Below are 22,912 nucleotides of genomic sequence, written 5' to 3'. Positions count from 1 at the left end.
TTTTTTTTTTTAATAGGACATTTTTTCACCTAGGATTTATGCCTGATTCATAACCATATCGGTTAGGTATCAATACGAGTCATCTGATACGGATTTTTAAGACCATGCCTACAGTACCCTAATTACTTGTTAAATTTAAATTTAATGAGAGGATAAAGTAAGGGTGTCTATTTAGAACAGAATCAATCATTTAAAACTAAACCAAATAGAAACAAACGGTTTAATTTTGATTTAATCCTTTTTGATTTTGTTTCGTTTAGTTTTGATTTCATGATTGAAACTATCAAATTGAATTACCCTTATTTCATACTGAATAAAGAATTGAGTAAATAAAATTCTTTTTAATGTGGTTGAATTTTATTTATTTATTTTTTATGTTTGACAAAGTTTGATGGATTATAGTGCTAAAAAATAAGGGGTTTTTAGTCGTTGAAGATGTTCTACCAAACACTTTTATTTTTATCATAGATGTAAAAAGTTGGTCAAACACCTAAAATAAGGTCTAAACTGAATACAAGCAAGGTAAAAAAATCGAAAAAAGAGTCAAATAAAAACCAAATCAAAATCGAACTGAAAATCGTTTGATTTTGGCTTTAACTAATTGATACCCTTAGGATAAATCATAAAGTATCTCAAGCTGAACCAATTGGTACCCTTAGGATAAACCATAAAGTATCAGTATAAAGGTTTAAACATTCATTATATTTTGAGGGGGAAAATGGATGGCTAAAATTTATAAGAGAAAGATGTTCATATATGGAAGACAAATAAATGAATTTTACTATTTAAAGATAGTTTTTCCAAATTATCTTTCAATGTGGCACATAAGGTTGGCACAAAAATCGTTTGAGAAGAGGCAATAAGTGGTAATGAAGATACTACGTTGGGGTGCATATCAGTGCCCTACCAATAGTTGGATCTTTACTGCCACTCACTACTCACCGTTTAGGATTAATTTGAGTCCCATAAGTAGGTTTATAATAGTGAACTCATCAATAGATTACAATCTGCTAGTGATTCAATCTCATTGACTCTGTAATGAATATATAAGACACCTAATTAAGCCTTGAATGAAGGCAAACTTTCATAAACTAGGAAATACAGTCAATTAGGAATCAATTAATTCATTGCTATAATTATCCTTAAATTGTAGGATTAAATTCCTTTGTGGCGCAACAGGGCATGTGGAGATTATCCAATGGTAAAAAATGCTCAAACATAAAGCCCAAGGCGGTCTCACCAGCCCAAGGTGTTTTTGAGTGTTGGATACATGCCCAGAGGTTCCAAGTCCTAATTTGTAATGATATAATAAATGATCCTCATAATAAAGATAGACCAATGGTATGGTATATGATTATTTTGTTAATGATTATAGTATATAATTGCATACTATATAGTTGTGTGAATGAATGAGCATTGTTGTCACACCCCGTTCACACTGAACCGGAGCGGTGACCGAGTTAACACCGGTTAACCCAAACCTGCCAGGATCATCAGATACTGTATTCCACCACAGCATACATACACTAACATCAATTCATCAGATCAGCGGAAGACTAAGTTTTACCTGTAAATAATTCCCATATACTTGATACCCAAATGGTGATACCATAATTATATACATTTGGGCCCGAAGGCATGATATATACACAAAAAGAATGAAGTTCAAATATCAAGTATATACAAGAATTCATCAAAATCATCAGAGTACACAGCTCGGCTCGGTACCAAGGCTGGAGCTCGGCACGGCCTCCAAGGTTGAGCTCAGCTCGGCCTCAGAACTGCTGTCCCGCAGCACAGCTCTCACATGCGCAGTCTACGCCATGCTCAAACTCCTCAGGGGTCCACCAGTCCTCTTCAGGAAACTCGACTGTGGGACCCACCCCATGCTTCTCAGATGCATGACCTGCAAAAACATCTAAAAAGGGGGTGCACATGTGGAATGAGCTCACTAGCTCAGTAAGTAGAGAGGTGGACCACTCACAACAGTCCACACATCACAACACATCATATGCACTATATGCCATGCAATTCATTTTAAATCACATACACCTAATCAACATTACTAAGTCTTTGGTTTTAGTGCTACTACAACCACAGTGCGCGTATACTCCGGGTACGAGCCACGAACTCCCTCCCGCGATACGCCCATAGGGCTGTTGGAGAAGGCCCACCGTGAGTTCTCGAAAAAATAAAGACAATGTCGTCCACCGGCTCTCAACAGAATGTAAATAAATTAAATGACAGTGCTGACTCCAGCAATTTAAAAGCAGTACGATTGGCCCTCTTGAAATACCACCGGGGTTGCCGACTGTCCTACATGACTCGCCGGGCGTAATGCCTAACCGCCACAGTGTCCGACAACCGCGACCCCTGCTTCCCCCCAAATGGCAACCCAACACCTTAACCCCTGTTGGGAAGGGTCGTAGCACGGGATGGTGAAAATCCTAATACCGCATGCTCCTATATGTAGTACGACTGCATAGTGCCACCGTGTCCCATACCACGGGCCACCAATGCATTCGTTTCCAAGCCGACCACGGCATCTAGTCTATCAATGCATTATGCAACATGATGTCCACATTCAACATATAACATCTCATTCAATTTGCATTTGAAAAGTAAACATAGCATATATGCACATCAATGAGTGGAATGACTAATCTATATAGCACATTCATGATGACATGACTAGATTAGATATGGTTATATGAATACCAAACAAATGCCTTGAAACAAGGCCAAACGTCCTCTCTCCACTTACTTGTAGCGTACAAGGATTCCCGTTCGGTACGGGTGAGATCCGGAGCGAATCGGGTAGGATTTGGTGAACCTAACATAATTGAGAGAGGTTAGCACTTTACCATTTTAGAATCAAAATTAATGAAATCCGACGTCAAAATCGTGTTTAGAACGTCTAAAGAAGGTCCCACGTCCGATTTGGGCTCGATCGGACCTAAGAATCACATTCTGGCCACTCAGGTGGGTCACTCAGGTGGGTTGTCTACCCACCGGTCCTACCCGCCGGTTTTGGACCGGCGGGTATGGACCCACCGGTTTTGGACCGGCGGGTATGGACCCACCGGTAGGACCCGCCGGTTTGGCCAGGGACCCCCTGACCTCTCAGGTGGGTGCTCTCAGGCGGGTAGGGACCCGCCGGTTGTACCCGCCGGTTTTGGCGGAAAAACCCCAGTTTCTTCTCAACTCCCTCCATTCCTTGGGGATCCAAATAGGGCTTTTCTCAACCCATTCTTCACACCTTTAAAGTCCTATAGGATCGTTCTAGCTTAGATCTAAGTTAGATTCAAGTGAGAGGAACCATCTTACCTTCTTTGCTCAAGAATGACTTCAAACCCTCCAAATCACTTCCAACTCACAATGCTCCTTCTACCTTGTCAATATCTCTTCAAATCCTTCAAGATCAACACATAAATCATCTATTAAACTTTAGATTCATCATTTCAAAGGGTGTTTACAAGATCTTAAGAAATCATACTCGAGTCAAGGGTTTAAAGCTTGGGTATGGTGAATGTTCATAAAACCCAGCTTTTCTTACCTCCAACTGTAGATCTCGAGTTGAAGATTACTCTCCCGGCACCGGAATGGCAAGATCGAGCTTCGGCGCCACTGAAATCCTTCCTTTCTTCCTCTTCCCTTCTTCTTCCCTTTCTTTTCTCTCTCTTCTTTACTTTTCTCACCAAACGTACGGGGTAATAAATGGAAAGAAAAGAAATCATAAAGCTTTATATATTATTCCTACTTAAGTGAATAGTGTTGGATGGGTCACTCAGGTGGGTGGGTGTACCCACCTGACATACCCACCCGAGAGTCAAAACTTGGGATTTTGGCCGGGCTCGGACCTCGGCTCGGACCCTACCCCAAGCATACGATGTAGCATACGTATATACCTTAAAATACGGATATAATACCTGTTCTATACGTACATAGCCTTATGTTAGGTGCACGTACACGGTTTGGGCACTCCCGTCTCTTCTGGCACTAGCTCGGACTTGTCGGGCCAGCCGGTGTTTAAGGTCACCCGTGCCATCATAGCCCATAAGGAACCCGCTCTAACATCCTCTGGCTCAGTTCCTGCATGGTTAAACCGGTTCAACCACGAAATCAGACCGGGTTTAAGAAGCGGGATATTACAGTTATACCTAATGGTAATACAGATACATGACTCCTTGCAAGTAAAAGGACCATATTACCCCCTTTAAATAATCCCATTTGTGATACCTACCTATCAAACAAAAATACATGTTTCAAAATTGACTTGAATGTTTCAAATGTTTTCGTTTGCCATGATTACTTAACGGAAGTATCCCAATAATATTTTCTATAGGTGTGTTTAGAATTTGATACCTTATTTTTTTGGTATTTCCCCTTATTTTATTCCGATGTACGAAATGATTTCTTAAAGTAAGTTAAAAAGTGACAGAAGAAATGTCATTATGTTACTAAAATGTGTTATTGCCTTCCATGTTTTTCGAGTATATATGTGAAGTAACAGTATATTCCTCATTAAAAAAAATTGATGTCATTATTAAAAATGTAAAAAAGTAAGGATGCAAATTTTTTGACACCTTGAAATGTGTCAATAAGAAATTCCTTTTTAAATGTGGTTTATGGTTATGTTGGATCGTGATTAAAAATTGTCTTATTAGCTTCGAAATTTTCATTTCCCTTTCTTTTGTTTTCTTGTGGAACACTTCCCTTCCCTTCAATTTCCCTTGCAACCACACCGAGCCATAATTTGATGAAGACATGTAATTCCCACCTAAGAACAAAGTAAAAGGGTATTACTAATAATTCACATAGGTATTCCTCTTTGATGGTTTTGGCAACCTTAAAGTCCTCCCTCTAGCCTCTCTATCATCTTAGAGTTGCGGAGATCCCCTTTTGTTATAGATGTGGAGGACTTCACTCTCTTGCGCCCAACCATGTTGGGGGGATTTGAAGTTCACCTTCAAGTTCTCCATTATACCAAATACATGTTCCAAGTTGCTCGACATTGGAACTTAAAGGAACAACAACTGTCCAGTGCAGTTGGTGAGCTGTATTGTACAAGAATCCCATGCTCACTAGGAGGTCTCCATTTCAAGTCTCCTGACTGTTACCTACCTCCCTCCCTACCTATCAAAAAGAAAAAAAAAAAAAAGAGACATTGGAGCTTGAAGGTGTAGGAAAGAGACTAATGGTGGCAGTTGAGAAGGGATATGGAAGAATTATAATCTACTTGAATTTGAGCTGTGCAGGCCAATATTACACAAAGAAATCATAACCTCCATGGGAAGGTTGGTGGCACTTACATTTGGACATATTTTTGTTTTTACAAAAGGAAAAAAAAAAAAGGGGAAGGGGGGGGGGGACATATATTTATGTTTGAATATAAAGAAAGGACGAAAGAATCATGTCCACAAACACTAAACCAATGGACCAATGGGAGGGCGTGCAGGAAAATATTCAGCACACGTGTAGAAGGGTAGCACAATCATTTCGACCCTGCATAGTCTGGTGTTTCTTACACCAAACACCAGACTAGCAGGGTTTTTTTTTTTCATAAAGAAATTAACTAGACCTCGTGTATTTTTTCAAAACTTTTGTTTTGATAAAACTTTGTCGTCTTATTCAAAACCCTATGGAGAAATATGAATCTCTCCCATTCCACACCTTAGAATACACTGTTTTTATAAAGAGAAAGGCATTCAAATCTTCTTTAACTTAATATGAGTCTCTCCCATTCCACACCTTGGTTCCTTTTTTAAGGTACTCCCCGAAACAAGTCCAGTGGAAACAAAAATTCAATCCAACTTTGTTGAGCGGTTTTTTTTTTTTATATCAATGACTTACAGAAAACATAGCCAGAGATATGCTTCAAATCATTCCATTCCCCCATCCCCTAGGCCCAATCTAGCCAGGCCAGCCCGGGTAGAAATCCTCTGAAATTCGCATCGGTGCAATTCCGTGCAATTCTACCCCAGGCGATTGACACGTGTCCCTGGGGTATATCCACGGTTCAGATTTAATCCCCACAAACCACTGAACAAACCCTTTTCAAACCAAACCAGTGGAGACCAAACCGAAACAAACCGGTTCGGTTCATTATTTCAAATAAAAATGTGATGTTTTCCCTCTCTCTCTCTCGACTCTCTCTGTCTCTCGGCCTCTCTCTCTCGACTCTCTCTGTCTCTCGGCCTGAAACCCGAGATCTGCAAGCAAAATCTCAGATCTCGGTGGACCTCTCTCTCGACTCTCCATCTCTGTTCCCTCTGTCTCTCTGTCTCTCTCTCTCTCTCTCTCTCGACTCTCTCTGTCTCTCGGGCTCTCTCTGTCGATCTCGAATCTCTGAAAATCTCTCGGCCTCTCTCTCCCGATCTCGACTCTCCCTATCGGTTCTCTGAAAATCTCTCGGGCTCTCTCTGTCGATCTCGAATCTTGACTCTCCCTCTGTTCGCCGCTCAACGCGAACAACTATCTCTCTGTTCCACGCTTTCGAATCTCTCTGTTCGTCGCTCGACTCCTCACTCTCTAGGTTCGGCGCTCAACGTCACTCTCGATCGCTCTCTCTTTGTTACAAAGCTCTGTGCAAAGGTATAAGCTTGTTGTGTTTTCTCTGCACAAAAAAATTTCAATTCCATTATTTGTTATTTGCATTTGCATGTGCATTTGAAGGACTGAAATCAAATAGATGTTACTTTCTTCTACAAATGCACCCAAACATTTCTTATTTATATTGTGATATTGTTATTTTGACTATGAGATCAGCTTTGAATTGTTGGAATCTTTGATTTTGGAGGAATCTTTGATTTTGGGGGATCTATAGTTTTAATATTCTACTGGGTTTGGCTTCTTTTGTTTGCATCTGCTTACTGGGATTGTCTTGTTTTAGTTTTGTTTCTATGTGGAGTGAATTGTTCGTTGCTTGCATGTTGAAGGTTGTAAGTTGTCACTAGTTATGGAAGTTAAGAATATGTGTTTAAATGCAGTGGGCTGTTCAGATTATTATGAATTAGTATTTCTCCCTTTTTTGTGTTTTGTTGTTGTAATTTGAGTTTAGTAGGGTGTCTTAATAGATGGCTTTGGTTTTTGAAGCTGAGTTGGAGAGGCCTTCTCAAAGTGAAGAGTCTAAGCCATTTGGCTTGCTATTATGAGTTACCCATCTGATGCTTAATGCTACCCCCTCTACATTAGAGAGAGAGAGAGAGAGAGAGAGAGAGGGAGAGATTACATGGAAAAGTGAATTATTTGTTATTTGCTTGCTGTCTCTGTGAAAAACCTAAGAGAATTGTTGTCTCTGTCCTTATATTCGAGTTAGAGTATTTTAAAATTTTTTAATTCCACTCTTGCTCTTGCTTTGTTAAATTATGTTGAAGTATTGCTACTTTAATGCTTTTTGTTTGTTTTGTCTAGTATGGAGAATGGTAGCATGAATGATGTGAGTGAACCTATATGTGGGATGTTATTCAATTCAGAACATGATGCATATGATTACTACAACAGATTTGGACGGGCAATGGGATTTAGTGTTAGGAAACACTTTATGAATAAGAGCAAGAAAGACAAGATGACTATAACATCTAGGGGATTTGTCTGTTCAAAAGCTGGTTGTCGATTGAGTGACAAGCGAGACATGAATACTGTTAACCCCCGAGCTGAGACAAGAACAAATTGCCAGGCACGAATGAACATATGTTTGGTTGATGATGGAAAATACAAATGCTGTGAATTTGTGAGGGAACATAATCATGAGCTTCATAGCACAACAACAGTTCATATGCTGCGTTCACAGAGGAAGATGTTAGACATACATAGGCATGAAATTGATTTGGCAGATGACTCGGGGATCATGCCTAGATCCACATTTGAGTTGATGGGTAGGCAGGCTGGTGGGATAGAAAACCTTAGTTGTTTGACCCAAGATGTTAGGAACTATCTCCGCACTAAAAGACAGCGTGCCTTGACATATGGTGAGGCAGGTAGTTTGATGAAGTACTTTGTTACCCAAACTAGGACCAACCCATCTTTCACATACTCGTTTCAACTGGATAGTGAAGAACAAATAACAAACATATTTTGGGCTGATCCAAAGATGATCATTGACTACGCACATTTTGGAGATGTAATCAGCTTTGACACTACATTTCGCACCAACAAAGAGTGTAGGCCGTTTGGGTTGTTTGCTGGATTCAATCATCATAGAGGGTGCACTGTATTCGGGGCTGCACTTTTATATGATGAGACAGCGGAATCTTTCGAATGGCTGTTTGAGGTATTCGCTGAAGCTCACGGTGGAAAGAAGCCTAAAACTATATTCACGGATCAAGACAAAGCTATGGCTAGAGCATTAAAAGAAGTGTGGCCTCAGACGTGGCATGGATTGTGTACTTGGCACTTAATGCAGAATGGAATTACACATTTGGGTCATATGATGAAAGATGGTTCCAAGTTTCTTACAGATTTAAAGAAATGCATATACCAATACGATGTGGAAGATGAATTCGAGACAGTGTGGTATAATTTGCTACACGAGTATGATGTTAAGGATAATGCATGGTTGCAACGTATTTATGGTCTTAAAAGTCAGTGGGCGAAGTGCTATATGAAAAACACATTCACAATAGGCATTCGAAGTACACAGCTCAGTGAGAGTCTGAACAGTGACTTGAAGGACTATTTGAAGTCAACTTTGGATGTTGTGCAATTTTTTAAACATTTTGAAAGAGTTCTTAACCAGAAGCGTGGTAATGAATTAAAAACTGAATTTGATGCACGAAACAAGATGCCACGACTTGCAAATTCAATGTCAATTGTACAGAAACAGGTTGGGGAACTCTACACTCCTGCAATTTTTCAGTTATTTCAAGAGGAATATAATTGGATGACTGTTTGCACCATCATAGACCGAAGTAATGGAATGCCCTTCATTAATTTTCGAGTTGGGATTTTTGAAGCAAATTGTGAGTATAAAGTATGTTGTAACCCACTTCAAGGAATTATAGCGTGCAGTTGCATGAAATTTGAGACAGATGGTATTCTGTGTTGCCATTGTTTGAAAGTTTTTGATGTGTTAGATATAAAGCGTATTCCTGAATGCTACATTCTGAAGAGATGGACACGGGGAGCAAGAACCATGGTACTCAATGACAGTAGGGGGAAAGAAGTTGAACTAGATGTCAACTTGGATTGTACCCAACGGTATAAGCGTATTTGTCCTGAACTTATTCAAATAGCATCAGAAGCTTCAAATACAATTGAGGGATACAATTTGGTGAAAGATGCTGCGAATGAATTAAGGTTTAAGCTTGGTAATATTAGAATCAACCCAGTTGATTGCCCTGATATGCCAATATTGCCTGATTTCTCTAATGACGTATACAATGGATTACGTTTGAAGCATAAAGAGAAAAATACAAGAGGTGGTAGACGGTTAAAGAGTTGGGTTGAAAAACAAGGAAAAAAAAAGAAAAGTGGAGGGCCAAGTAACAATCAACGATTACAAGAACATCAACCACCGGATGAAGATTGCCTGATGGATAACACATATTCCAGTTACATGTCACTTATGGTGAGTAGGTTTGGCTTGTTATAGCGTTATAGTGTTGTATTTTTTATTTTCTTAGTCAAATCTAGGTTGCCTAATATTTAATGTCACTTGCAGGATTCTATTTCCCAAATATCATCTCAAGCATCTGTAGCTCATCAATCAGTGGATGAAGATTATATTTAGATTCGGCTAATGAGGACTATTGTTTTTTGCTATTAAATACATCCAGTTAATGTCATGGCTTATTTTTTTGATATTAAAACACTTGAAGTTGCATTGGATCCTTATTTTTTATGCTTACCAATATATCCAGTAATCTTATTATTTCTATTGATTGTTAGCCTCTGTTGTACTAACAATCTTTTTTTGTAGGTAAGGAGTCTTTAGCTCAAAATGGTAGAGCACCTGGGTTAGTGCCCAGGTTATGGTTGTTCGAATCCACCAAGACTTCATTATGTGTCCGCAATGTTCTATACTATTTTTGTGAATGGATAAATTTGCTGGGCTTATATGCTGCTGTGGTGGAGTTATTGGTTTTTTACTTTGCAGATGTAGTAATGGATTTAGGATTCCCATCCCAAGCCTTAGTAGGTATTTATTATTAGTTCTATAAATAGAGCATGAACTTGATTATTGAGCATTAAAAGTTTCCATTATTGCACCTTTTTGATTCATGCTATGCTTGGATGGATTCCTAGCAAGCATAAGTCATTATCATCAGGTCTTCATCTTGTAATTTGCTATTTGTGGTCTTGATCAAACATCTATAGGGGGTTCTGCTGGCTAAAAATTTTGGCAGCCAAGGATCCATCTGCACTTGGTCTAGACACCTATTACAAGCAATATTATCTATGTTTGGCTGCTGCTGCAGCTACTGTCAAATGGTAGTGTGCAACTTTTCTATCCCATAACTTGAATTTTATTTTTTTACATGTTTGGAGGAGTGTTGCTCTTTGGGTTACAAGAATGCGACTGCAACTTTTCTGCTGCTGCATTTTCTGTGAGGTCTGAGTGCCTTTGAGTGCTTCTCTTTGAGTTGGTGACTAGATTGTATAATTGATCATTTTGTTAACGCAAATTTTTAAATGCATATTGCACAGGACAGAAGCAGAGAAAGGGGTTATTGTTACAAACCACTCATTGTTGGTATGATTTTGTTCTTGATGCTTCGAGCTTTTTCCTTGATTAATATATGCTTTACTACATCTCTCTGTTGTCCCATATTACATGGATCTGGTGTGGCTGTGGATGTTCAATATGGGTTTTGGCACAATTGTTATACTTGCTTGACCCTAAATCTATGTTTAGAGAGGCGATACTAAATATTAAATATGGTAGCATTGCTTTCACTTCGGATAATGTTAAACAGTAATTCCCTAGTAGGTTTACATTGATTCCATCTCTGAAGATTAGATGAGTAGATTGTGTACATTTTTCTGGAGCTTTTATGGTTTTCTACTCTATGTTGTATAATTCTAATGAAGCAATTCAAAGTTTTAGTTATATTTCTTCCTCAAATATTATGATATAAATGTGCATTTTCTTAAGCTTTGTTTCCCTTTTTGATTGGTGGAGGATTCAATTTTTAATTTAGTTCATGCTTCACCGACTTTGCCAGGTCACGTTTAATGGCTCATTTGACCATATGATTATTGACTCTACTAGGTATCCTTTTTGAAAAATAACCTCTTCTTTTCAGTTGCTGGTTTTTTTTTTCCATTCGTCCATAAAGTAGGGTTGAAATGCAGTTTTGCTCCAATATCTTTGTTCAAATGATATTGCATTGGCAGGAGTCGAAAATGCACATCATTATGCTTTATATTACAATAACAATTCGAATTTTCTTTATGGATCTTATAATTGAAATATGCATAACAGTGTACAGAACTTGGAAATCATTGAGCCACTACATTCAACCCTTTGGGGAACAAGCAACAAAAAAAGAAGTCTATTTCACATGCTTAAGACAACAATAACTGTTGGAGTGTATGTTGATTGGCTGTCTAGTTGTTTTTTTTCTGTCATTTTAGCTTGAGTTTCTGAGGTTTGTCATTTATAAGGAACTAGAAAGCTAGATTCTGGGGAAATTTTTGCACTTCAACCAGCAAGAAAATGGCTGGGACACATGTCATATATGCTATGAGATAATGTTATGTATAGTTGTTCCATTCACCTGCTTTATTTCATTGTATTTCATTCCACCTACTTTATTTTGCACTCTTGTAAAACTTCATCCCTATTTCTCTCAACCCCTTAAAAGAGAGAGTCATTGGTTGTGTGGATGTATGTCAAAATTGTTATGTTTGTTTTGACTTCTTGTCCCTGGATGAAGAATAACTCTAGTGCCCTACTTAGCTCTATGTCATCATGGTGACCTTTTGAATGGTTTCACTTTTCCCTAGCCTAATTCCACTAATGAAGGTAAAGAAAGCTATATATATATATATATAAAAAAAAAAAGTAAAGTGCTGATACTGAAAGAAGCCAGGGTGCACATATGACTGCATATTTTAAAACATTTCTGATTCCATGGCATGCAGAACAAAGCAACAGACAAGTACCCAAGCCTCAAACTCCTTAGGCTCCACATTAATTCCTTAGCCCCAGACCAGAGTGCTCATGTGACAGCTTTATTTTTTGAAACCATGACCAGGTGAAACTAAATAGTTGCAGCAAATAGAGGGGCTTATCAATCTGCCATCAGCCCATGCACTGTTTGCAGCTCCCCATCTGATGAATCACCATGAAGAAAGGATTCGGGTGGGGGGGGGGGCATAACCCTGAGGACCAAATTCTCATCCCCTGGCCGTTTGTTCACTTCAACTGGCTTCTAGCTTATTATTAGCTCCAAGAGAATCACCCTAGAGGCATAAACATCTGTTTTATCTATGACTTTACTGTTTTGAAAATATTCAAGGGCAATTAACTAAATAGTAAGTTACAAAGCGAGAAGAAAGAACAGAGAAAAGCTATTGAAGGTATTAGTACTTCCCAGAACTTTAATTTCGTTCTCTTTAATTTCTTACCCAGATTTTCCCTAGACAGTTTAGCAGAGAAAAGGTATTGAAGGTGCATGGGTGCATGTAGCTGTCCAAAATCATATTGCTGAAAAAGCACCAATGGAGCTATCATATTAGAGATTGAAAAAAAGGTAATAATCACCATATAAGAAAGAGATCCCCCAAAAAGGTTTAGTATTACCATGGGGGTCTTCTTAGAAGAGAGGAAATTATAGGGCTTACTGTCTGTCTGAATAACACACCTTTCAGTTGTTTTGTAGGTAAGTAACCACTACTGAAATCTATGCAATCAATATAAAGGCACATTTCTATTTCTTTTAGAACATTTGAAGAATTCAACAATCCACCTTTACCTTGAAGACTAAAAAACAGGAACAAATTCCAAAGGCATATTTATGTTGTTTAGTCCAAGGGGTTGTACATGAATTCAAAGTCTTCACCTAGTAGCTTGAGGAGTTTATGAGTCTTCTATACTGTTTAGTCTTAGTTTCATTGGGATTTCTGAAATTTTAGTTAGTTATTGATTCTTAGTCAGTTTAGGAGTCTAGTTACAGTATTTTCAGTCTATTAGTGGTCAAATGAGTAGTGTTTAAGTTATATTATGATTTGAGAAGTTCTACCAGTAGTAGAATTCATATTTTGAGGGCAATGATAGGTACATACAAAACTGAATGAAAATTTTGAGTTTTCTTAACTGGTGTTAATGGACTCAAATCTAACACCATAGTATATTTGAAAATCCCACCCACACGCAGAATCATAGGAACTCAAAACAGCAGTAGGAGATCTTCGACAACTCCCAAAAATAGAACTTAGATCAATCCCAAATTACTTAGGAAACTCAGAAACTAGGTCTCTCTAAGTACTTCACACCCTTAAAGTTTTATTCCAGTTCAATGGTTGGATATAAAGCTATGGGCAAGTAAATTGGAAAAGAAACTGAGTTCAAGAATCAGCAAAGCTATAACTTCACAACCATAAGCAGAATAGCATAAACAAAGATCACATTCTCCATTCGTCATATAGTGCCATCCTATAAAACTAAAAATGCAAGAATCAACTTGAACCAATGACCAGAATTCACAGTTCATCAATCCAACAGAATAGAAACCTGAAAACAAAATTTATTAATTACCAGTAGCTTGCATTTACTGCCAACTTGAATCTAAGGCATAGTATGACCATCAACTAGGAACTCCAAAATATCTCAGCATTCCAATGGCCAGAAGTTGAGATAGCAGTCCCTCAAACTTGCAGCAAAATAGCCACAGAAACAGAGAACCGCAAGTAAGCTTATGAGTTATGGCCAGTAGTAACTTAAGACTTCAAATAGATATGTAACATAACTGATTATAACCCCAATCAGCCTTCAAATAATCTTAAGTCAAAGAATACAATTTCACTACTTACTTAGATATGTAGGAACTGAGTTAAAAGGGTAGAAACAAACCAATAGATTATAGGGATGTAGAAAAAGTGATGAATTATTTTATATTCTTTGATTTCTGAGCCAAATCATGGGAAGGTTGTTGCTCAATAGCCACTTCTGAAGCTCTATGTTAGGACCTCCAGTGATAACGCCTCATAAGTCATCAACCTTGACCATATCCTCTCCCTGCCAATAGCTTGCTACGACTGTTTCTGTATAGAATCCACCCAAAAAGACCTTTTTATGTTCCAACAAGGCATGTCCATCAATCTACCAATTATATATAGGATTGTGGAGAAAAACTGAGAGCAAAAAACGTTTACTGGTCAAGTTTTGTGAATGCAGCAATGCAAGATAGCGAACATAAGGAGTGAAATATCACTAGCATTGAAATTATATGATCAACTATGAATACTACTAACAAGTGCTTTTCTCAATTGCTATAAGGATTGCAATGAACGATGATGAGCGATTCTAATTCACTAATCCTCCTCGTTACAAACGATGATGAGCGATTCTAATTCACTAATCCTCCTCGTTACAAGAGAAAAAAAAAATCAATGCAATGCCAAACAAAGGCTAAAGCCGCAAACTTTCCTAGAAATACATAACTGCAATTTCATCAATAGAAACTATTAAAAACAAAAAAAAAACAAAAAAAAAAAGATGCTAAAGACAGCAGTAAGGTAGAACACATTAACCCATCTTTCAAAGTCTTGGTGGATTTGAACCACCATAACCTGGGCATTAGCCCAGATGCTCTACCATTTTGAGCTAAAGACTTTTTACCTACAAAAATATTTTTAGTACATTATAGTAATAAGGAAATAATCATGATAATAACCCGACATATGATTGTTACATGACGGAACCAACTTCATTAACGAAACAGTAGTTCTATTTACAAGGACGTTACATAGAAGACATAGCATGAAAGAATTAACATCCAAATACAAAGGAAGATGGTTAAACCATAATAATGGTTGAGCAATGACTGATCCACTACTACTTGGTTCCGCACTTTTGGACTATAGGGTGGATGACGAATAGCCGAGATGGCCCGTGTGTTCCTATTAACACTTTCATTTGAATGACATGCTCCTGTGTCTACAGTCTCTGTATAGTTCCTCAACCCTGGGTCCAACCAAATGAAAGAGTCCGGATGTTTTTCACCTAACGGACATCTGTAAAATCGTCGTCCAGGATTCTTCATCGTTCGAGAAGTCCGGATGACCATCACCCCTTCACCACAGCTACACATCCGCTGTTGTGCATCCATTTCTATGTAAAATACAATACCCCTAAGAGAAGATTACATTAAAAAAAAGGCTCCAATAGTAACAAAAAAAATCTAATTGACATGGATGTAATGCTTAAATTAATATGACATAAGCGAAGATGCTAAAAGGAAACTATTAAAAAAAAAAATTTAAAGGCAGAGAGCAAACATCAAGGTGTGGTATCAAGTGAAAGCCATATGATGAGTCTTTCATTATAAAAAAAAAAAAGTCTCTTTCACTTCAATGCAAGAGATGCTTAGCCATGTCCACAATGATCCCTATCTCTGAACAAGAATGTTTGAGACAACTTCGGAATGTGAGATATCAACGTAGAATTACAAACCCTTTTCCCCTAATATTTAAGTAGTCAAAACCACAGAGAAAGGGATGCAATAAAAAAATTTTATTAAAAATTGGTGATCCAGGTAAAGCAATACTTGATATGGGTCTGGTGGGGATTTAATCGTACACTTAATTAATTTAAAAAAAAAAAATTAACATAACAAATACATCCACAAGATTACATAAAAATGAAGGAGTTGTATTTCATACCTTTCCAATGAAGAAATTGTCGTAGCAGGGAGCGCAGGGCTGTTCTACCGGAGTCGAGCGATGACCAGAGAGAGAGTCGAGAGCGTGGAACAGATCGAGAGAGCAGAGAGCAGGGAGCGACGAACAGAGGGAGTGTCGAGATTTCAGGGTTAGGGCTTACAGAGAACCGAGGAGGAGATTCGCGATCGAGAGAGAGAGGCCGAGAGACAGAGAGAGTCGAGAGAGAGTCGAGAGAGAGAGAGAAAGAGGGAACCGAGAGGGAGAGTCGAGAGAGAGGTCGAGATCTGAGCTTTACCTTGCAGAGATCAAAATTTCAAGCCGAGAGACAAAGAGAGTCGAGATCACATTTTTATTTCAAATAATGAACCGAACCGGTTTGTTTCGGTTTGGTCCCCACTGGTTTGGTTGAAGATGGTTTGTTCAGTGGTTTGTGGGGATTAAATCTGAACCGTGGATCTACCCCAGGGACACATGTCAATCGCCTGGGGTAGAATTGCATGGAATTGCACCGATGCGAATTTCAGACGATTTCTACCCATCCGAAAGGCCTCAAACGAGCAGAAAAGTTTCACCCCACCCCCCAATATGCTTTGACATTCCGAAAAGCAGCTTTAAATTACTTTTCTTTTACAATAAATATGGTCGGTTGGAGGGCCCCCCTTGGCTTGGCTTGGCTCAAGCCAAGTTGACTTGGATTTGACCTAAATGGCTGAAATAAGTATGAATTTGGCTTGGTTTCAATGTAAATTTGTCTTGGTTTCAGCCTCATTCAAAATGGGGTTTGCTTAGTTTTAATGAGAATTAAATTCGGTTTGGTTTTTAGCCTATTTTAAAATGGGTTTTGCTTAGCTTTATTTAGGTTCAAATGGGATTGGGTTTGTTCAATATGGTTTAATGAGGTTCAAACTTTAGGAACATATTGCAAAACATCCGATCATTTGATTTTCGATTGTGAGATATCGATGGATCCACAATTTCGAACACTATTAAATGACAACAAGGATCGAACACATGACTAGATCGATCGTCATTTTATGACGGAAAACATTATTGACCCTTTACGGTCACCTACCCATATCATTGAATAGTATCGGGTTGGATCCCTGGCATTTCCTATACTCAATCATATTCCATACATTTATACAAAATGGACTGTGTTAGGGTAGCTAGATTTAGTTAAGTTGACTGGGTTTGACCTAAATGGGCTAGTTGACTAGGTTTCACCAGAATGACTGGATTGATTGGGTTTGACCAGAATTTGTTGAGTTAACTGGGTTTGAACAGAAATGGCTGAGTTGGTTGTGTTTGGACAAGATCGGCTGAGTTGACTGGGTTTGAACAAGATTGAGATTCCTCCACGGAAGAGAGCGTACTAGTGTTGTCTTGTTTGTAAATCATCATTGTTGGGCTGGGGGGACAAAGTTAGGTGCGTACAATGAATTTTAGCACATTGAGAGAACATCTTGGCAATGATGATCAAGGGCTTAGTTGACTCAAATATAACCGAATGGCAAAGATTACCAACTAACACCTAGCCTAAATTTTTCATTTGAACCTTCCCTAATAGATCCAAACCCCCTATGATAGCCCTATTTAACCCTTTTATATCCTTGTGCAAAATTTCATCCAAATTTGTGATTTTTGGTTAACTTTTAATGTGAAAATAACCATTTTACCCTTGGCATATTTCTCAGTATTCAAATCCCTGATTTTGACCAAAACCTTTGGAGTTATCTTATTTTGATGTTTTAAACATGCACCAAAATTTTGTAAAAATCCGATGTTATTTGGACCTCAGTCAACGTGAAGCATCACTTTGTGGAATCCTCGATTTTATTGTCATTTTTATGTAAGATAAAAAACTTTATTACCATACAGAAGGAAATTTCTTAGTGAATGCTTCGCGACAATATGTGGTGCATCAAAATGGACCACATAGATTGTAAGATATCAATGTTTTAATTTCAGCCCTTAAAATGAAATCTAATAAAAAAAAAAATGAGTTTGATCCAATCTTAGCCAACTTAGGTGGAACCAATCTAACTATTCTATCCCGACCCTACCTAGACCGATCCAACCCAACCAAGCCAAGGCCAGGCCAACAACTATCCCAACATTGCATTTGAGCCTAAACCCGAATGAGTCGGGCCTATCCCCTGGACCAAGCTTAGCCACTCTTTAGTCTTTGTAGCCTACCTTAAAATCCAAGTTATTGTTAGTTGAGAATCAGAGATTAGGGAATGATTCGACTTGTCAGTAATGACAGAAGTCTTTTTTATTTATAAGAAGATTATAATAAATTAAATAAGGAAAGTAGAGTAAAATTGATTAAGCATCCCTATCTACAAGACTTACTACGGTAAATAAGACTTAATTAAGGTAAAAACAAATTAATTATGGTCATCTCAACACTCCCCTTCAAGTTGAAGCAAATATATCGTACATGTCTACCTTGGAGACAAGAGGATGACATGCCTTACAGTGAACAACCTTGGTAAACAAATCCGCTAAGAAAAGGAATGCAAACAGTCATTTGGTCAAGCTTCTATTTGATGAAATGTTTATCAATCTCAATAACCTTTGTCCTATCATACTGAACGGGATTGTGAAAAATGTTGATGGCTACCTTGTTATCACAATACAGACACATAGGACCTTCAACAGTAATTCGGAGATCACTCAGTAGGCTCTTAAGCCAAACCAGCTCATAAATCCCTTAGGCCATTGCACGATATTCGGCTTCAGCGCTAGAATGAGATACTAAGGATTGTTTCTTGTTATGCCAAATAACAAGGTTCCCTCCAAGGAAAGTACAATACACAGATGTAGACCTCTGATCATCAATAGATCCAGCCCAGTCAGCATTAGTAAATGCCTTGATCTTCAAGTGCCCCTAATTAGAATATAGAATACCCTTTACAGGAGCGGATTTCAATTGGCGTAGGATTTGATACACAACATCAAGGTGACGTATCATAGGATTATGAAAAAAAGGGCTAACAATACCCACAACATAGGCAATAGTAGGCCTAGTGTGGGATAGGTAAGTCAAGCGGCCAACATATCTCTAGTATTTTTCTTTATCAACAAAGTCACCCACTACACTACTCAACTGATGATTAACTTTCATGGGGGCATCCGTAGGCTTGCACCTAATTACACTTGTCTCACTAAGGAGATCCAGAGCATACTTCCTTTGGAAAATGAAGATACCTCTGTTAGATCTAGCCACTTCAATCCCAAGAAAATGCCGTAGAGGTCTTTGGTTCTTAGTCTCAAACTCTGCTACTAGTAAGGCCTTAAGATTGGAGATCTCCTTATCGTTGTTAGCAGTAATCACAATATCATTAACATAGACGATCAGAGTAGTAACCTAATTACTTTTTGTCTTTGTGAACATGGTGTGATTTGGTTGACTCTGGTTGTATCCAAAGCTTATTATAACTTTCATGAACAGGCCAAACCATGCCCTAAAAGACTACTTAAGGCCGTACAACAACTTCTTCAACTTGCAGATATGTTTGGCAATGGAGTGAGTGGCAAATCCAAGAGGAACATCAATATAAATTTTCTATTTAAGATATTTGCAGCATGATTTGCAGTAATAGATAGCAATGCCCTGATAGAGTTTATCTTTATAACTGGGGAAAAGGTTTCTTGGTAATCAATTCCATAGGTTTGGGTAAAGCCCTTTTTTTTTTTTCCGCTAGAAAATCATTATATTAAAATGAAGAAAAATGGGAGAAATAACAGAGCTACATCAAACTGAAAAAATAGATTGAAGCAAAAATAAAATCCGGTTCCCTGACCCCCACCTTCGGCATTGCCATCAGCAGAGGAAAGAGAAGCGCACTAATCAAATCTATAGTTTGGCCTGCCCTCGGCATCTCTTCTGATAAGATCCTTAATGTGGGCAGGGAAATCGATATTTGTGACTGATATGCCTGTCTTCGCCGCATCTCTAGCCAAGTAGTTGGCAATTGAGTTCGCTTCTCTGAAGTTGTGAGTTATTTTCCATGTGATACTCTCCAAATATGGTTACAGGAAGATCCATCTCTGCAATGCAAACCATGGAATTTTCTTTTGTTGGATAGAGATTGCAACAGCACTAGAATCCGTCTCTACCCACAGACATGTAATGCCCAGCTCCCGAGCTCGCATCAGCCCCACCATAAGGCCTTCGACTTCATCTTCGAAGACTTCCGAGACTCCCATAAAAATTTTATAAGATTCAAGGACGCCTCCCTTGTGATCACGAAAAATCCCTCCTGCACCTACGCGACCTGGGTTCCCCCTTGAGCTTTCGTCAAAATTCAATTTAATCCAATTTACCTCGGGCCTGCACCAGAAAATCTCTAAGATCGATTGAGGGGGAGCACGCTGAGTCTGCATACCAAGCTTCCTGCAGCAGATGAGATCAGTCGTTGTCTTAACTTCACCTTTGGTGCGAGGCTTACCGGACTGTATATCCTCTAAAATCATCTGCTTCAGGTATCTTGCCGGTCTTGTCTTGCTATCATGCCTTCTACTATTTCTTTCGCGCCAAATATGATCAGCCACTGTTAGTAACCCCATGATCCACGCCTCTTTGCAGCAAATAGATTTCTATTTTCTTCTCCACCATTTGAGGAAATCGGCCATGGTTCCAGCTTTCTTCCATGGCACATTGAAGCACCCACAAAAAAAGAGCCATATATCCTCTGAGTAGGAGCATTGAAGGAATATATGAGTCGATGTCTCAGCCTCCATTCCACATAAGCTGCATTTAGAGACAAGGGCTATGCCCCTCTTCTGAACAGCGTCATCTGTAGGGAGCTTGTCGTGCACCATTCTCCAACCAAAGATAGACACCCTGGGCTGCACCTTTTTGGCCCAAATCAGAGAGAACCATGGCACTTTCGGGTTACGGATCCTAATATCTTCCTAGGTAGAATTAGAGTTGAAAATCCCATCAGAAGATAGACTCCACAGGCACATATATTCACAGGTATAAGAGGGAATTTTAATAGTCGAATTTTATCAAAAATATCATGCAGCAAAGGGGAAATAACATTCGGCAATTTCCATTTGTAATTGTCAATAAAGTCACTGACCTTTCCCTTGCAGTGAAGACTCGACTCTCCCTCCAGGCCAACTAGCTCTAGGATGGATTTTCCGCCCAACCATTTATCCATCCAGAAATTAATGCTTTTCCCATTTCCAATCGTCCAGGCTTCTTTGGAGGCCATGAACTCCCACATCTTCCTAAAGCCAGGCCATATCGAAGAAGGCTTATAGGACTTTTTGAAGGAACCATCACCCCTCAGGAATCTCCCCCTTAAAAATATGCATGCTATGGATTTCTCATGCTTGACCCTCCAGACCATATTACAGAGTATGGCTTTGTTTATGTCTTTGAGCCTTCGCAGCCCCAACCCACCTTCATCCTTAGGCCTACAACACAGATCCCATCTGACTGATATTTTTTTGCAGTATCAATCTCACCTGTTCAGATGAAGTTCTTCATCCACCTCTCCATTTTTGCAATAAGGGATGAAGGCCACCAATATACGGCTGAACTATGGTTCATCATTCCCAAGATCACAGAGCGGACCAATTCCACTCGTCCAGCCGTGGACAAAATCTTCCCTTTCCATCCTGCTAGCCGCCCTTTAACTTTATCCATAATGGGGATTAGCGACTCCTTTTTCACCCTTCCCTTAAAGATCTCGACCCCAAAATAGCAGGTGGGGAAGTGACAAATGGAGATACCAAGCTCTTCCACAATGGCTTGCTTTCTAGGGACAGGAACAGATCCCAAGAAAAGCTTGCTTTTGTCTAAATTTATTTTCTGGCCAGAGAAGCTCTGGTATTTAGAGAAAAAAATATAGATATTTTTAACATACCTGATGGATGCATTCGAGAAGATAAATACGTCATCGGAAAATAGAATATGTGTAGGGATAGTAGCACCACGGGGACCCGATAGAGCTTTAATGTTGTTATTGGCTAGGAGCTCAGATAAGCCTCTACAAAGAACCTCTTCAGCAATTATAAACAGCATCGGCGAGATCGGATCTCCTTGTCTCAGACCCTTCTCCACACCAAAGTATCCAACAGGGCCACCATTTAGCAGAACTAATATTCTAGCAAAAGTAAGGATCTGATGGATCCAAGAGATCCATTTTTCAGAGAAGCCAAATCTCCTCAGAACATGGAAAATAAAATTCCAAGAGATGGTGTCGAACGCCTTCGGGATATCAATTTTTAAACCCATACCTCCTCCTCTTGTGGATGCAAACATCATGTTGGCCAGCTCGGAGGCCAGAGATATGTTGGAATGAATGATCTTCCCTTTCTGGAAAGCCCCCTCCTCAGAAATAATTTTTGGAAGAACACACGATAATCGCATAGCCAGAACCTTTGATATTATTTTGCAAAAAAAAATTCCCATGCACAACGGCCTGAATTTGTCCAGGGATAGTGCTCCTTCAATTTTAGGAATCAAGACCAGGAAATTATTATTAATTTTGCAAGGCATGAAATCGGTTCTGAAAAACCATCTGATAGCCTTACACACATCTGAAGATATGATGTCCCAACATGATTTATAAAAAGCTCCAGGAAATCCATCTAGACCAGGAGCACTATCTGGATCAAGATCCCACACCGTACCCTTGATCTCAGTGTCAGATGGAATACCATCTAATCGACCTCTATCCCATTCTTCCAAAACATTTGGAATGCATTGTAATAAATCTATGTGAGTGGTCAGGGGAGCACCTTTGTGAAAATGCTCATAATATCCCGAGACGTATTCCTTGATCTGCGCTTTATCAGAGGGCAGGGTCCCATCATCCATCTTCAGAGATTTAATGGAGTTCTTCATTCGCCGCATCTTCACTGAGATGTGAAAAAGTTTTGAGCATCTATCTCCTTGATCCCTCCATCTAGAACGAGATTTTTCAGCCCACAATTTCTCATAATTTTGCATGGCCTTCAGGTATCTGGTCTTTGCATCAGCTTCTTTGGCATAAATTGAGTCGCTTATCCCATCTCTGTCAATTTCGGTCTGGATCTCCTCCATGCATTTTTTTGCCTCCAT

The 22,912-nt window shown here is 39.0% G+C and overlaps 2 protein-coding genes and 1 long non-coding RNA gene across 3 annotated transcripts; 2 read left to right on the top strand and 1 right to left on the bottom strand.

Moving 5' to 3' along the window:
- Nucleotides 1–7,414: 7,414 nt before the first annotated feature.
- On the top strand, nucleotides 7,415–9,801 carry LOC122079370 (protein FAR1-RELATED SEQUENCE 5-like). The gene is made up of 2 exons (XM_042645772.1): nucleotides 7,415–9,568; nucleotides 9,662–9,801. Exons 1-2 carry the CDS (start codon nucleotides 7,415–7,417, stop codon nucleotides 9,728–9,730), a joined length of 2,223 nt encoding a protein of 740 aa, XP_042501706.1. The 3' UTR covers nucleotides 9,731–9,801.
- A 528-nt stretch (nucleotides 9,802–10,329) lies between these two features.
- On the top strand, nucleotides 10,330–11,913 carry LOC122074039. The gene is made up of 3 exons (XR_006138946.1): nucleotides 10,330–10,552; nucleotides 10,648–10,693; nucleotides 11,166–11,913. It is a non-coding gene; the product is annotated as an uncharacterized LOC122074039 (long non-coding RNA).
- A 7,953-nt stretch (nucleotides 11,914–19,866) lies between these two features.
- On the bottom strand, nucleotides 19,867–22,912 carry LOC122079360. The gene is made up of 2 exons (XM_042645762.1): nucleotides 21,714–22,912; nucleotides 19,867–20,230 (listed from the first exon to the last, which is right to left on the bottom strand). The coding sequence occupies exons 1-2, from the start codon at nucleotides 22,910–22,912 to the stop codon at nucleotides 19,867–19,869; spliced, it is 1,563 nt and encodes a 520-aa protein (XP_042501696.1).

This window comes from Macadamia integrifolia, chromosome 1 (genome assembly GCF_013358625.1).
Source record: "Macadamia integrifolia cultivar HAES 741 chromosome 1, SCU_Mint_v3, whole genome shotgun sequence".
Lineage (NCBI taxonomy): Eukaryota > Viridiplantae > Streptophyta > Magnoliopsida > Proteales > Proteaceae > Macadamia > Macadamia integrifolia.
Note: the sequence above shows the minus strand (reverse complement) of the source record. Positions and strands in the feature narration are given on the sequence as shown.

Coding starts and splice junctions, on each gene's coding strand:
- LOC122079370 (XM_042645772.1), top strand. CDS start 7,415: ATGGAGAATGGTAGCATGAATGATGTGAGTGAACCTATATGTGGGATG. Junction 9,569..9,661: donor CCAGTTACATGTCACTTATG/GTGAGTAGGTTT, acceptor TGTCACTTGCAG/GATTCTATTTCCCAAATATC.
- LOC122079360 (XM_042645762.1), bottom strand. CDS start 22,912: ATGGAGGCAAAAAAATGCATGGAGGAGATCCAGACCGAAATTGACAGA. Junction 20,231..21,713: donor TTCTCGAATGCATCCATCAG/GTATGTTAAAAA, acceptor CATCTGCTGCAG/GAAGCTTGGTATGCAGACTC.